We start from the raw sequence: 15188 nt of genomic DNA on the forward strand, positions 1-15188 counted from the left end.
AACAAATTTGTTTAGTGAGCATTTCTTCTTAGCCAAGATGATTGAGTTGGACTATTTCTGTCTGTAATAAAGCCCCTTTTCTGGGGGAAAAAAAATCATGCTGATTGGCTGCGCCTATGCGAAATGATGCGAATATCATTTCCTTATATGAACTGTAACTCAGTAAAATCTTTGACATTTTTGAATGTTGCATTTATATTTTTGGTGAGTATACATATGTTGGCATAACATAACTCGCTAACAGTAACTAGTGAACCGTTTAAGCTAGACAGACCAAACCAACTTTCTCATTTTCAGGCTATCCTAATTTCAAGTTATTAAACTTTTATCAACTATAATTATATAAATTTTCATAAAATACATCACCAACCCTAACTCTTAAACCGTTCAAGCTAGAGATACTAAACCAGCTTCCTCATTCTTAAACTTTTATCAACTATAACTATATGAAATTGCATGAATTTGCATAAAGAAACTACAAACAATAATTATTGAAAAGTTCAAGCTACATTATAGGCACCAAAATTCCACATGTTCAGGTTCACATGTAACTTCAAATTCTTAAAAAACTTTCAAAAATGACAACTTCAAATTTGCATCAAATAACACACCAACAGTAATTCTTGATCCGTAATTCTTGATCCGTTCAAGCTAGAGACACAAAACCAACTTTCACATGTTCAGGCTATCCTAACTTCAAATTGTTATACACTTTTATCAACTATATCTAAGCAAATTGCATAAATTAGCATACAATTTATCACCAACAGTAACTGTTGAACTGCTATCCTATTTTCAAATTCGTATTTTTTTTAAACAAATATAACTATACAAATTTGAATAAATTAGCATACAATTACTTGCCAACAGTAACTATTGAACCGTTCAAGATAGACACCAAAGCAACCATCACATGTTCAGGCTTTCCTAACTTCACATTTGTATATCCTTTTATCAACTATAACTCTTTCATTTGCATAAATTAGCATACAATTTCTCACCAACAGTAACTCTTGATCAGTTCAAGCTAGACATACTAAACTCACTTCATGTTCAGGCTATCCTAACTCCCATATCTAAAAAAACGTTAAGACATAACTATAAACATTTGCATAAACTAAGTCACTAACAGTAACTCTTAATTAAACCATTCTAGCTATAGATACTCAACCAACTTCCTCATGTTCCAGCTATCCTAACATCAAATTATTACAAACTTTTATCAACTATAACTATATGAAATTGCATAGATTTGAATAAAAAAACTACAAACAGTAATTATTGAACCGTTCCATATATAAGCACCAAACTAGCTTTGTCATGTTCAGGATATCCTAACTTTAAATTATTCACTTTGATCAACTATAGCTCACTTGCACAAAATAGCATACAATGACCAACCCACAGTAACTCTTTATTCGTTCAAGCTAGGGACTCCGAACCAATTTTCTCATGTTCATACTATCCTAACTTCAAATTCTTCAAAACTTTCAACAAATAGAACTATACAGATTTGAATGTATTTGCATAAAATAACCCACTAAAAGTAACTTCTTCCCTTTCAAGCTAGAGACACCAAATCAAGATTCTCATGTTCAGCCTATCCTAACGTAAACGTAACTTTTATTATATAAATGAACTATAAATATATAAATGTACATACTTTTACAAAAATAACTCACCGTCAGTAACTCTTGATCCTTCAAGTTTATGCCACCAAACCAACCTTTACATGTTCGGCCTATACTAAACCAACAGTAACTCTTGATCCGTTCAAGCTAGACTCCAAACCGCCGTTCACATGTTATGCCAATCCTAACTTCAAATTCTTAAACTTTCAACAACTACAACTATATAATTTGTAATACATGTTTGTAAAGTAAGCCACCAACAGTAACTCTTGATCCATTCAAGCTATACACCAAACCAACTTTCACATGTTCAGGCTATCCTAACTTCAAATACTTAAATGTTTACAAGAACAAAAAACACAAATGTACATGCATTTGCATAAATAACTCATCAATAGAAACTCTTGAACTGTTTAAGCTACTGTAGAGCCAAAAACCCAACCGTCACATATTCAGGCTATCCTAAATTCAAATTCTTATACAATTTTATCAACAATAACTAGGGAATTTGCGTAAATCAGCATACAATTTTTAACCAACAGTAACTGTTGAACCATTCAAGCTAGATCACATGTTCAGGCTATCCTAACTTAAAAATCTTAACTGTAACAACTATACAAATGTAACGAAATTAGCATAAAATGACTCGCCAACAGTAACTATTGATCTGTTCAAGCTAGATACACCAAACCAATTTTTACATGTTCAGGCTATCAAAAATTCTAAATCTTCAAAAGATTTCAACAACTATACAAATTGTAATACACTTGCATAAAATAACTGAATAAAAGTAACTCGTCTTCCGTTCAAGCTAGAGACACCAAACCACCTTTCACATGTTCATTGCATAAATTAGCATACAATTTCCCACCAACAGTAAGTCTTGATCCTTTCAAGCTAGAGATCCTAAACATATTTCCTCATGTTCAGGCTATCCTAACATCAAATTCTTAGACTTTTATCAACTACAACTACATGAAATGGCGTACATTTGACCAAAAAAACTACAAATAGTCATTATTGAACCGTTCAAGCTTTAGGCACCAAACATACTTTCACATGTTCAGACTATCCTAACTTCAAATCCGTGAAAACTATACTATACAAATTAGCATACATGAACATAATATAACTCACCAACAGTATCTCTTAAACCATTCAAGCTAAAGATACTAAACCAACTTCCTCATGTTCAGACTATCGTAACTTCAAATTTAACCAACTTTAAATATATAAATGTACCTACATTTGCATAAATAACTCACCAACAGTAACTCCTGATCCGTTTAAGTTTTTGCCACCAAACCAACGTTTACATGTTCAGGCTGTCCTAACCTCATATTCTTACTTTGAACCACTACAACTGTACACATTTGCATAAATGATCATAAAATAACCCACCAACAGTAACTCTTGATCCGTTCAAGCTAGAGACATCAGCCTATCCTAACTTCAAATTCTCAAAAACGTATCAACTGTATTTATATACATTTGCATAAAATTACCAACCCACAGTAACTCTTGAACCGTTCAAGCTAGAGAAACCAAACCAAGTTTCTCATGTTCAAGCTATCCTAACTTTAAACTCTTAACGTTTATCAACTATAATTATATAAATTAATAAAATGTATACCTAAAGGGGTCCTAAAATTCTAAATCAAATTGTTAAATGATCCATGGTATGACCATCTTAAAACAATTCCATATGTTAGCTTATTAACCCCCTTATTAACCCCCCAGCGTAGACTTTTAAAGGCTAATAGCATACAAATACACACAGACAGTAACTCTTGAACTGTTCAAGATTTAGACACCAAACCAACTTTCACAAGTTCAGGCTATCCTAACTTCACACTTTTTGTAAAACTTTTGTCAACTATAACACCAAACCAACTTCCACATTTTAAAGCTATTCAATCAATCAATCCATCACAAGCTAGCATGCACATAATATTTTCTTCAGGAAATGTACTTTTCTAGTTTAGCCTGCCTTACTAGCTTTTGCTAGTAGAGGAACGTTGGTAAGTTGCTCAAGAGTGTTTGCTAAATGACTGTAAAATGTACTTTTGAGTATAATTTGACATATGTACTGTATTTGAACTAAGTCTCAAATAAGTCCAAATCCAACCATAATGTTTCTTCTCTAAACAACCAATACTGAAGACGTCCAATGTTGACACTGTGACACTATGTCAAAAGCCTCAAAGCACATGGGAAGAGTTATGTAACCCAGGTGTCTTTATCTGTTTCAGCTCAGAAGAACACGCACTACCTTCTGGTGTTTGATGGCTTTGTCATACTGGTTTGCCTGACCTCGGCCGTGCTATGCACACGCTCCATCGTTCTGGCAGTCAAATTACTGCAGGTCAGTTAATGATACATTATGGAAGTTTAGTTGCTAATTATATACATCACATTTCGGCTTGAAAGGCCAATGTTGGCTGTATTGTTAATACACATGTATGATGTGAATTTCTTGTCTCATAAAACCCAACTCGTGTTTTAGCTAAACAATATACGCTTTGCTCATGGGTGCGATGTCATTTCTGGACAATATTTATCTCCATTTAGAGGGATCCCTTTTGGCTCAAAAACCAAATTGTAGGTGTTCTGGACCCCTCACTGGCCAATCAGAATGTGTTCCATGGCTAAATATGTGGTTGCTTCAAGTTGTGTATTTACAATCTTTTATGTATTGTGTTGTAATCAACTCCAATTACAATAGTCCATTATGGCCTAGTTTGTTAAATAGCCTACAGAAACAAAATAACAAAATATACGTAGGCCAGTCCTATCTTCGCTTAACTTCTTATGGCTGCAGGGGCAGTATTGAGTAGCTTGGATGAAAAGGTGCCCAGAGGTGCCCAGAGTAAACTGCCTGCCCCTCAGTCCCAGTTGCTAATATATGCATATTATTATTAGCATTGGATAGAAAACACTCTGACGTTTCTAAAACTGTTTGAATGATGTATGTGAGTATAACAGAACTCATATGGCATGCGAAAACCTGAGAAAAATCCAACCAGGAAGTGGGATATCTGAGGTTTGTAGTTTTTTCAAAACTTGGCCTACCGAATACACCGTGTCTATGGAGTCAAGTTGCACTTCCTATGGCTTCCACTAGATGTCAACCGTCTTTAGAAACTAGTTTGAGGATTCTACTATAAAGGAGGGGCTCATGAGACCTGTTTGAGTCAGTGGTCTGGAAGAGTGTCTCAGGCTCGTGACGCGCACTCCCGACAGAGTCAGCTCTCATTCCAGTGCTTTTCTTCAGACATAGGAATTCTCCGGTTGGAAGCTTATTGATGTTTTATGTTAAAAACATCCTAAAGATTGATTCCATACATCGTTTGACTTGTTTCTATGACCTGTAACGGAACTTTTCGAGATTTTGTCTGGACGAAAGCCTCATGAAGATGGATTACTGGGCTGAACACGCTAACAACAAGTGGCTATTTGGACATAAATTATGGACTTTATGGAACTTTATGGAACAAATCAGTCATTTATTGTCGAACTGGGATTCCTGGGAGTGCCTTCTGATGAAGATCATCAAAGGTAAGTGAATATTTATTGTGTTATTTCTAACTTCTGTTGACCCCCCCAAAAAAATGATATATATTTTTTTAAGACAATTAATTACATTCCCCACCCCCAAAAACCCCTCAATGCACCAACAACCAAGAAAATGAACTAAAGAGAAAAAAGAAAAAAGACAGAAGAAACAGCAAACAACAATGCAAAACAAAACAAGGGACATCAAGGACAACTAAAATCATAACAGCAATGCCAACTGTATATGTTTGAGTGCATGTCTGGCACTATTACGTGTGTGTGTGTGTGTCCGTGTATGCGTGTATTTGAATGAGTGTGTGTGTGTGTATATGCATGGGTACAAAGACCTGCACGGTATCAGCCTCATCTTTGACCATCATTCTATCTCCCACACAGCATTTCCACTCCAACTTATCTCCAGGTGCTTCAATAAAGTACTAAGTAAAGGGTCTGAATACTTATGTACAGTGCATTTGGAAAGTATTCAGACCCCTTGACCTTTTGCACATTTTGTTACGTTACAGCCTTATTCTAAAATGGACTCAATAGTTATTATCCCCTCATCAATATACACACAATATTCCATAATGACAAAGCAAAAACTGGTTTAGACATTTTTGAAAATGTATATAAAAAAAACTGAAATATCACATTTACATAAGTATTAAGACCCTTTTAGTGAAATCAAATCAAAATCTAATTAAATGTTATTTGTCAAATGTTCCAAATCAAACAGGTGTATACCTTACTGTAAAATGCTTACTTACAAGCCCTTAACCAACAATACAGTTCAAGAAATAGAGTTAAGAAAATATTTACTAAATAAACTAAAGTCAAAAATTCAATAAAAAGTAACACAATAAAATAACAAGGTTATATACAGGGGGTACCGGTACAGAGTCAATGTGCAGGGTTACAGGTTAGTTCGAGGTCATTTGTGCATGTAGATGGGGGTAAAGTAACTATGCATAGATAATCAACAGTGAGTAGCAGCAGTGTGCTCAGTACTTTGTTGAAGCACCTTTGGCAGCAGTTACAACCTTGAGTCTACTTAGCCTCCGTAGCCTTGTTATCTACCCTCTTGGTCCTGGTGTCTTCTGTAGCCTATCTTCTAGCTAAATCCAACTCTTTGTTTCGAATCCTCTTCGCAATATTCTGGATGAAACATCTATGGATGAATGTCACCATGTAGTTTAAAAAAAAAAATGCTCCATTGTCAAATTCATGTTGATGATTGGAATCCCTTGAAGCCATTATGGTCTGGTAAGTTTTTTCAGTTTTGCCCAAAGTATTGTGTTAGTATCCGCCTCCCTTTTTAAAAAAGGCCGCCTTGGAGGAGGGAGAGGGCCAGAGCATGAGGCTCCGCTCCCCAGGAGTTCAAATGTGTCAGCTTATATATTTAGCAATGAATCTGCTGACAGGAACATCACTGAAAGACGTTTCATGGCTCTATCAAACAAGGACAGCCATATACATGCACAAAAACATATAGCGCGATAAGTATCACATTGAGCCTTCGTGAAATACCACAAAGCAGGACTACATTTATTTTCGGATCTCCCCCCATCATTACACCGGAAGCCGTCATAGGGTGTATCATTTAGTGCGCAAAGCCCAGACCTGTCTTCCTCCTAGGCAATGATGTGTGAAACACATCTCGCTGACCTAAAATACCTTGAACGTGATGAAAACAAGCCCAGATTCCCCCAGGGTGAAATTCCCTTTTAAGAACACCTCAAATATTGCCACCCCTTCCGCCTCAGCACAAGCGAGCTGATGTTAGGTAGGTAAATTGCCGAAATTGGCGTGAAGGGGGTAAAATGCCATTGAGACAGTTTTTACATGACGAAATTTGTAACTAACGTGCGTTTTAACACTTGTGCCTCCTTAGCGCCAGACGAAAACCGAGCCCTCGGTCTCTTTCTGTGTCTGAGTCTCCAGAAGTGTCACTCACAATTTCACCATGACAACGTGCATCCTATAGTATTCATTATAAATGCGGTAAAAAGTTACATGAACTTGCTTGCGACATGTTGCCAGTTTTGTGTAAACTTCATGATGGGCTTTTATAACCATTTGTGTGGTTTATTACAGTATACAATGATCTTTCAATTCCTGGCCTCATGAATTTATCCCCCTTTATTCCAGAGATTTTCCAAGTTCTTCCGTGAGAATTATAATCACAAGGTGTGTGAGACTGACCAAAAGGAGTTTTTAAACGGCTGGTATGTTTTGGTGATCGTCAGTGACGCTATGGCCATAGTAGGATCCATATTGAAGATGGAAATACAAGCAAAGGTAATTCTCAACTCAAATGTTTCAAACTCCTTGAAAGAGTTTAAGCTGACACACATTCACCAGACATCTCTTTCTTTCCTAAATTTAATAGGAACATGTTCAATTTACAAACACTGTTTTTACAAAATATATGGTTTTGGAAATGTATTTGAATTATCCTGCTTACTGCAAGATGTTACATATTTAATAACGGCAATAAATGATTGATGTCTAATCATAGGAAGATTATCTATCTGTTAGGGGAGAAGTATCTGTTAATTGAATGATTGGAATATTCTGCCCTGAAACATATAATTGTATGGAAGTGATTAGAATGTATGAAATCATAATCAATAAATGTGTAGTCCTAGTCAGAATTAGGGTAAAGACAATATGTCTTTATGGTATTATAAACACAGACTGTCTGAGCTTGGCGCCGACCTGACTAGAGATTTGGGAGAGAACAGGGAGTACGTGTCAAGAACAAGGTCACTGATCTCTGTCGGCTGGGTAGCAGGACATGTGTGTGCGTCTGTTTGTGTGCATGTGTGTGTGTGTGTGTGTGTGTGTGTGTGTGTGTGTGTGTGTGTGTGTGTGTGTGTGTGTGTGTGTGTGTGTGTGTGTGTGTGTGTGTGTGTGTGTGTGTGTGTGTGTGTGTGTGTGTGTGTGTGTGTGTGTGTGTGTGTGTGTGTGTGTGTGTGGTTGTGTGAATGTGTGGGCGTGAGAAGTCAGTATAAAATGAATTGTTTTGTATTCTTGACTTTAGAACGTTCTGGTGAATACATCTTTTTGACTATCTATTTTAGCTGGGCCTCCGTCTGTTTCGTTCGACCAGGATCTTACAAATTCTGGTTTGCAGACTGAGTAATACAATTCAATTGGGTTATGTACCTGGAGAACAAAATTCTCTTATCAATATCATATTCGTTTTGAACATGTGGAAGAAGTGGGTTTTTCCATGTATACCTAATCAATTACTATTTGATAATACAGAAATTAAGAAAGAAAAAAAACTCTCGAAGAGAGGTTGAGAAATAAAAACTCCCCGTTGCCTGGGCACAGAATCACTGGGCTTGGACTTTGTAACAAGATGGTTGAATCAAGACATTGTAAAACTCCCAAAGACTATTTACTCTAACCTAAGTGACTTTCGAGTCAGATCTTTATGACTTGCATGTTAACCATTTACCCCCAGTTGGCATAAGGAAAATGAACTCCTCTCTCCCTTCTAGAGTCTTACCAGCTATGATGTGTGCAGCATCTTTCTGGGGACTTCTACGCTGATGGTGTGGGTGGGAGTGATCAGGTACCTGGGCTACTTCCAAAAGTACAATGTAAGTTTGATCAAAGACACATTTATTTAGTGTATTCAAAGATAATTATCCAGTTGGAATAGACGTGTCCTGTTTGGCCACATGCAAACTCTGACGTACATAAAAAATACATTGGAAAATACCATTTAAAAATCTATACATAATGAAAGTGGTTAAAAACAAGGATGTTGCAATACGAATGATTCATCAACTTAAGGAACACTATCTTAAACACTGATTCAACACAGGTTTTACAGTGTGTGTGTGTGTGTGTGTGTGTGTGTGTGTGTGTGTGTGTGCACATGCCTGTGCACATGCGTGTGTATGTTCCAGGTGCTCATCCTGACTATGAAGACTGCCTTCCCCAAGGTGATCCGCTTCTGTTGCTGTGCTGGCATGATCTACCTGGGGTACACCTTTTGTGGCTGGATCGTACTTGGCCCTTACCATGAAAAGGTACTGACTGGGAATGGCAATGCCGATACTCATTTTAATTCTACAGAATAGGCACTCCCGAGTGGTGCAGCGGTCTAAGGCACTGCATCGCAGTGCTAGAGCCGTCACTACAGACCCTGGTTCGAGCCTGGGCTGTATCACAACCGTCCATGATCGGGAGTCCCATAGGTCAGAGCACAATTGACCCAGCGTCTTCTGGGTTAGGTGAAGGTTTGGCTGGGGTAGGCCGTCATTGTAAATAGAATGTGTTCTTAAAACTGACTTGCCTAATTAAATAAAAAAATACCAGGCTTCATATTTTAGAACCATTTCCTTAACTGTACACAACTTAAAGTGATAGTCCTCTGTGTGTACCGACCCAATTCAAGCACTAGCGATATAAATAGGCTTCATGTGGCCTGGTGTGGTTTTGCAATGGCCTGAAACGGAACATGTTTCCACTGTCGCCTAACAATTTGATGTATTGTTATCCATTGACAACCACAAGATGGCAGCATGTATACATTTTGCTGCTTGTTGTTGCTTGTCTAGTCAGTGTTGCACCATTATGAGGCACACACATAATGCCTGAATCATTAATGCTAGCAAGGAAGGGCCCAAGTGTCTAAAGTGATCGCAGGTTTATAAGAAAAATAATTGACGGAAGTCGAGAAACATCGCAGTAGTAAACAAGAGCTCACATGGTGGACTGCAGAATCCTCAACGTAACTTTAACCCGCGTCAAACTACACAGCCACACTTTAGTTGGATTGTCTCCTGTAGTTGGTCTACACATGTTCAAACTATCAAAAGCAATTTCCAATTAACACTTTGCTGGGATTAGGGTTAGGTTCAGGGGATTAGGTTTAGGGTTGGGGTAAATTGACACAGTAGTTAGTATAGTGAACAAAAATATAAACGCAACAGAACCATACATTTATATATATGTTTGTTTTTATTTATTACATTTTTTTTACCCCTTTTTTTACCCGATTTTGTGATATCCAATTCGTAGTTACAGTCTTGTCAATCGCTGCAACTCCCGTACGGACTTGGGAGAGGCGAAGGTCGAGAGCCATGCGTCTTCCGAAACACGACCCTGCCAAGCCACACTGCTTCTTGACACACTGCTCGCTTAACCCGAAAGCCAGCCGCACCAATGTGTTGAAGGAAACACTGTACAACTGGCGACCGTGTCAGTGTGCATGCACCCGTTCCGCCACAAGAGTTGCTAGAGCGCGATGGGACAAGAACATCCTGGCCGGCCAAACCCTCCCCTAACCCGGACGACGCTGGGCCAATTGTGCGCCGCATCATGGGTCTCCTGGTCGCGGCCGGCTGCAACACAGCCGGGATCGAACCAACATGCAACAATTGCAACGATTTTACTGAGTTACAGATCTTATAAGGAAATCAGTCAATTGAAATAAATGTATCAGACCCAAATCTATGGATTTCACATGAATTGTTAAGGGTACAGCCATGAGTGGGCCTGGGAAGCCTACCCACTTGGGGGCCAGGCTCACCCACTGGGGAGTCAGGCCCAGCCATTGAGAATGAGTTTCTCAGTTTCAACCAGTCCGAATACTCCTCAGTTTCATCAGCTGTCCGGGATGCTGGTCTCAGACAATCCCACAGGTGAAGAAAGCGGATGTGGAGGTCCTGGGCTGGCGTGGTTACATGTGGTCTGCGGTTAGGAGGCTGGTTGGACATACTGCCAAATTCTCTAAAACGATGTTGAAGGTGGCTTATGGTTGAGAAATGAACATTCAATTCTCTGGCAACAGCTCTGGTAGACATTCCTGTAGTCAGCATGCCAATTGCACGCTCCCTCAACTTGAGACATCTGTGGCATTGTGTTGTGTGACCAAATTGCACATTTTAGAGTGGCCTTTTATTGTCCCCAGCACAAGGTGCACCTCTGTAATGACGACGCTGTTTAATCAGCTTTTTTATATGCCACACCTGTCAGATGGATGGATTATCTTGGCCAATGATAAATGCTCACTAATAAGGATGTAAACACATTTGTGCTCAAAATTTGAGATAAATAAGCTTGGACAATTTCTGGGATCTTTTATTTCAGCTTATGAAAACATGGGATCAACTCTTTACATGTTGCATTTATATTTCTGTTTAGTATTGTTTGGGGACTATCCAAATACAGTGTTACCCTTACAGGTTTACTATCTTAATTTGATCACTCTGTTGTCGCAGAGAATTTTCCTGCAAAGCAGGAAATGCAAATTGTAGTATTTAAAAAGGCTTAGAATGTTTGTAATTTCCACATTAAAATGACAGACTTGATTTATCCTATCAAAAAATGTATCAAACCTCTACAAAAATGTCCATTTAATTATAATCCACATAATAGTTCACATGTCCTGTTGCTGCAGATCTAGAAAATGTTCAAATTAAGATAGAACATCTGTGTACTTGTACGCAGTCCAAATAAGGTGTGCCCCTATTTTGTCTTCATTAGTTTGACATTTTCCTCTCATACTCTAAGAGTTTTCTGAATGATGGCACGAGTGAAATAATACTATTTGTTGTAACTTTTCTGTAAGGAGGAAGTTTGTTTTAAACAGAGTTTTAGCATAGTTTTAGTACACGCAATGCAATCAAGAGCTGCAGTATCAGATCTCCCATTATTTAAAATGTGGCGGTGCGTTTACTTATAGTGCGTTGTGTTTGCAAGAGGAAAATGTTTGCCCAATATGTGTAAAAATGGCACCAAACTGTCCTCACAGCACGGGTACATTGCAGAGAGGCTCTTCAGACCACGTAGATAGATATCGTTAATAGATATTGTTTTATCTCTATGATTCAGACTATCCTTGATCACCAAAGTATTCAACTCTGGTGTCTGTTGCAACAAGATGTTCACTCATACTTACAACATGGTATGTGTCCCAAATGGCATCCTATTCCCTATATAGTGCACTACTTTTGACTCCCTATGGACCCTGGTCAAAAGCAGTGCATTATGTAGGAAATGGGGTGCCTTTCGGGATGCAACCATACACTGCAGCCAGGGAGGTTACCATAACATCAACTCATTTAGACATTGTTTACCATTTGCAATAAACAAGGGATGTTACAGAGCTGCCCTCCCACCCTACCTAGGATCTATACCGTCTGTCTGAGTGGGCTGTGCTTAGATGCTATCGCTCTTTGTTTGTAGTGATGTCTCCCCCTGAATCTGACTGTGTTTTGGGATGTGTGCACTCTTTCTTCTCTCTCCCTCGCTCACTCTTTCTCTCTCTTTTCTCTTTTTGCAATCTCTCTCCCATGTTTCTCTCTGTCCATCTCTCTGCTCCTCTCTCTCATTGTCTATGCCTGTCTCTCTCCCCTCTCTACTCGGTCCCCTTCCCTCTCTCATCTCTTGCTTTCTTTCTCCTCCCCCTTCACCCTTCTCTTTTTCTCACTCCATCTCAGTTTGAGGGCCTGAGTCGGGTGGCCGAGAGCCTGTTCTCGCTGGTCAACGGCGACGACATGTACACCACCTTTGCACAGCTGAAGGACAAAAACAGCCTGGTGTGGCTGTTCAGCCGCGTCTACCTCTACTCCTTCATCTCCCTCTTCATCTATATGGTGCTCTCGCTCTTCATCGCCCTCATCACAGACGCCTACGACACCATCAAGGTACTCACTCATACCTTTTCTGGTTTGTGTTCAGTTGGCACAAAACGTAAGAAAATGATCTGAAATGGAGTGAAATGGGGAGGTACTATCTGAACGTGCCCAATTAGGAACGCTCACTTTGTTATCCGTTGCAAAACATTCTGAAACATTTTTCTAAGGTGTGGCCTGATGATCATGACCCACAGACCCAGGTATCAGGTCTATATCCCAGACCATACCACCCCAAATCCATAACTATCGTCCAAAAACAGCTTATTGAGATTTGAGGAGGGTTACATATGTAAACGGTCCATATCAGATATGTTTTAATGTCTAGTGAAAAGGAGGGGGCCCAGGCACATTATTACACATAATTAATTAAAAGATATTGAATTTAGTCATCAGTGCCCCTTCAAAACAAAATAGTACATGAACAAATATTATACATTATGTGTGATGAGAGAAACAACAATATACGTTGAAAGATTAATCAACTGAGGACCCTTTCATGTGTTAATGAGCAATGGAATTGGAATCGGAAATTGGAATTGGAGATTTTGTCCAGTATGGCATTATTTGTTATTCATCCTTTAATGTTTTTTCTATGGGCCCAATTCAGACTTAGTAAATGTCCGCCTTTGCCACGCACGCCTTTCCTATGCACTTTTCAGTAGTTGGTATTCAGACTTACCTTATGCATATGCATAACGGGCTTTGCAGGCGTGTTTCCCTTGCCCGCGAAGGACACATTTTATTAAACAGCTGAAAACCCTCCCACTTGCTGGCCAACAGATTTTCTCGTGGAGTTTTCATTCAATAGGCATTTCCGTACATGCATCTAAAGCCACCCCTTTAAATGTGGTATACCTTTTAATTCTAATTTTGTCGAGACTCACTAGAATATATGAAGAGAATGATTCGGAATATTAGGGATCAATGAAAGATAGCCATGTAAATACACACATACTTGTCTTCTTTTCAGCGGTAATTGGTAGATTTAAAAATACTCTGATCTTGTATATTATTTAGGGTTAGGAAAGTATTTTTGAAAAAAATAAACGGGTTTGGAGAACATTGATGTTCAAAATATATTGATGAATCAAGAATGGTGGTTTGATTCATCCTGAAGGTTGCCATATCATTGAAATATTGGAAGGTGAGAAGTGTACAATATGGGTTGAACAGTAGTCCTATAAATCTACCCTAATAATCCTCACTAATCATGGAACTGTGACAATGGTCGAGTCGTCGTGAACCGTGCGCCAGCATCCAGATTGAAACTGCTAAGTACACTGTGTACGAAAAATTAGGATCACCTTTTTATCGACACCAATTTTTCAAAATGCAGTGAAAAGTCTGGGCATATATTTGAAAGATTCTAGCATTAATCAACTCGGCAGGTTTGGGGCTATACTGTCATTTGCACGTAGGCTACAGAAGCATATAGTTTGGGTCTCCAAATTTCAGGGCCAGCATTTCATAAACTTGGTGATATGTTGACAGGCTTCAGTTTGCTGCCGTGTGACGGGTTTTACATTTTTCTCTGGCGATCATAATGCAAAATAGATCTAAACAATTGTCATATATATTTACAATTCCCTTATCCAAGTGACTTGCTCATTTACGTAGATCTTATTGAGTTGTAAATTGCAGTGTTGTAAATTGCAGGGAAAAAATTGAAGTAGATGCAGTTCCACTTGGAACCACAGATTGCTCGATCTTATCGTTTCATTGTGCATGAAGGTGGTCAAATTATGAGGCAATTAAGTCGAGGTCAGAATACAACGTATCTGTAGACACGCCTACGCAACACCTTCATTTCTTTGATCTTCACCCCGAACAAATAGAGGGTGAATAGCATGCTTGCTTTAAGTTCAAGATCAGAATACATGTAAACAGAGAAGTTTATGAAGAGCAATTAGTGCCTTCAGAAAGTATTCACACCTCTTGACTTTTTCCACATTTTGTGTTACAAAGTGGGATTAAAGTGGATTTAATTGTCATTTTTCTCAACGATCTACAGAAAATACTCTAATGTCAAAGTGGAAGAAAAAATGTGAACATTTGTAAAAAAAAAAATATAATAAAAAAATAGAACACTAATGTACTGTATCTTGATTAGATACGTATTCAACAGCCTGAGTCAATACATGTTATAATCACCTTTGGCAGTAATTACAGCTGCGAGTCTTTCTGGTTAAGTCTCTAAGAGCTTTGCACACCTGGATTGTACAATATTTGCACATTATTCTTTTTTAAATCCTTAAAGCTCTGCCAAGTTGGTTTTGATCATTGCTAGACAGCCATTTTCATGGCTTAATATAGATTTTCAAGCCAATTTAAGTCAAAACTG

The 15188-nt window shown here is 38.4% G+C and overlaps 1 protein-coding gene across 5 annotated transcripts in view; it reads left to right on the forward strand.

Annotated features, from left to right (window-relative positions):
- mcoln2 (mucolipin TRP cation channel 2) overlaps positions 1-15188 on the forward strand; it is a 40767-nt gene that overhangs the window by 12467 nt on the left and 13112 nt on the right. For all 5 annotated transcript variants that reach the window (XM_039002040.1, XM_039002039.1, XM_039002037.1 and 2 more), the window contains 5 exons: positions 3884-3996; positions 7335-7484; positions 8696-8797; positions 9110-9232; positions 12650-12856. In XM_039002040.1, coding sequence (XP_038857968.1) covers positions 3884-3996; positions 7335-7484; positions 8696-8797; positions 9110-9232; positions 12650-12856 — 695 coding nt within the window. The remainder of the gene's footprint in view (positions 1-3883; positions 3997-7334; positions 7485-8695; positions 8798-9109; positions 9233-12649; positions 12857-15188) is intronic.

This window comes from Salvelinus namaycush, chromosome 10, assembly GCF_016432855.1.
Source record: "Salvelinus namaycush isolate Seneca chromosome 10, SaNama_1.0, whole genome shotgun sequence".
Classification (NCBI taxonomy): Eukaryota; Metazoa; Chordata; class Actinopteri; order Salmoniformes; family Salmonidae; genus Salvelinus; species Salvelinus namaycush.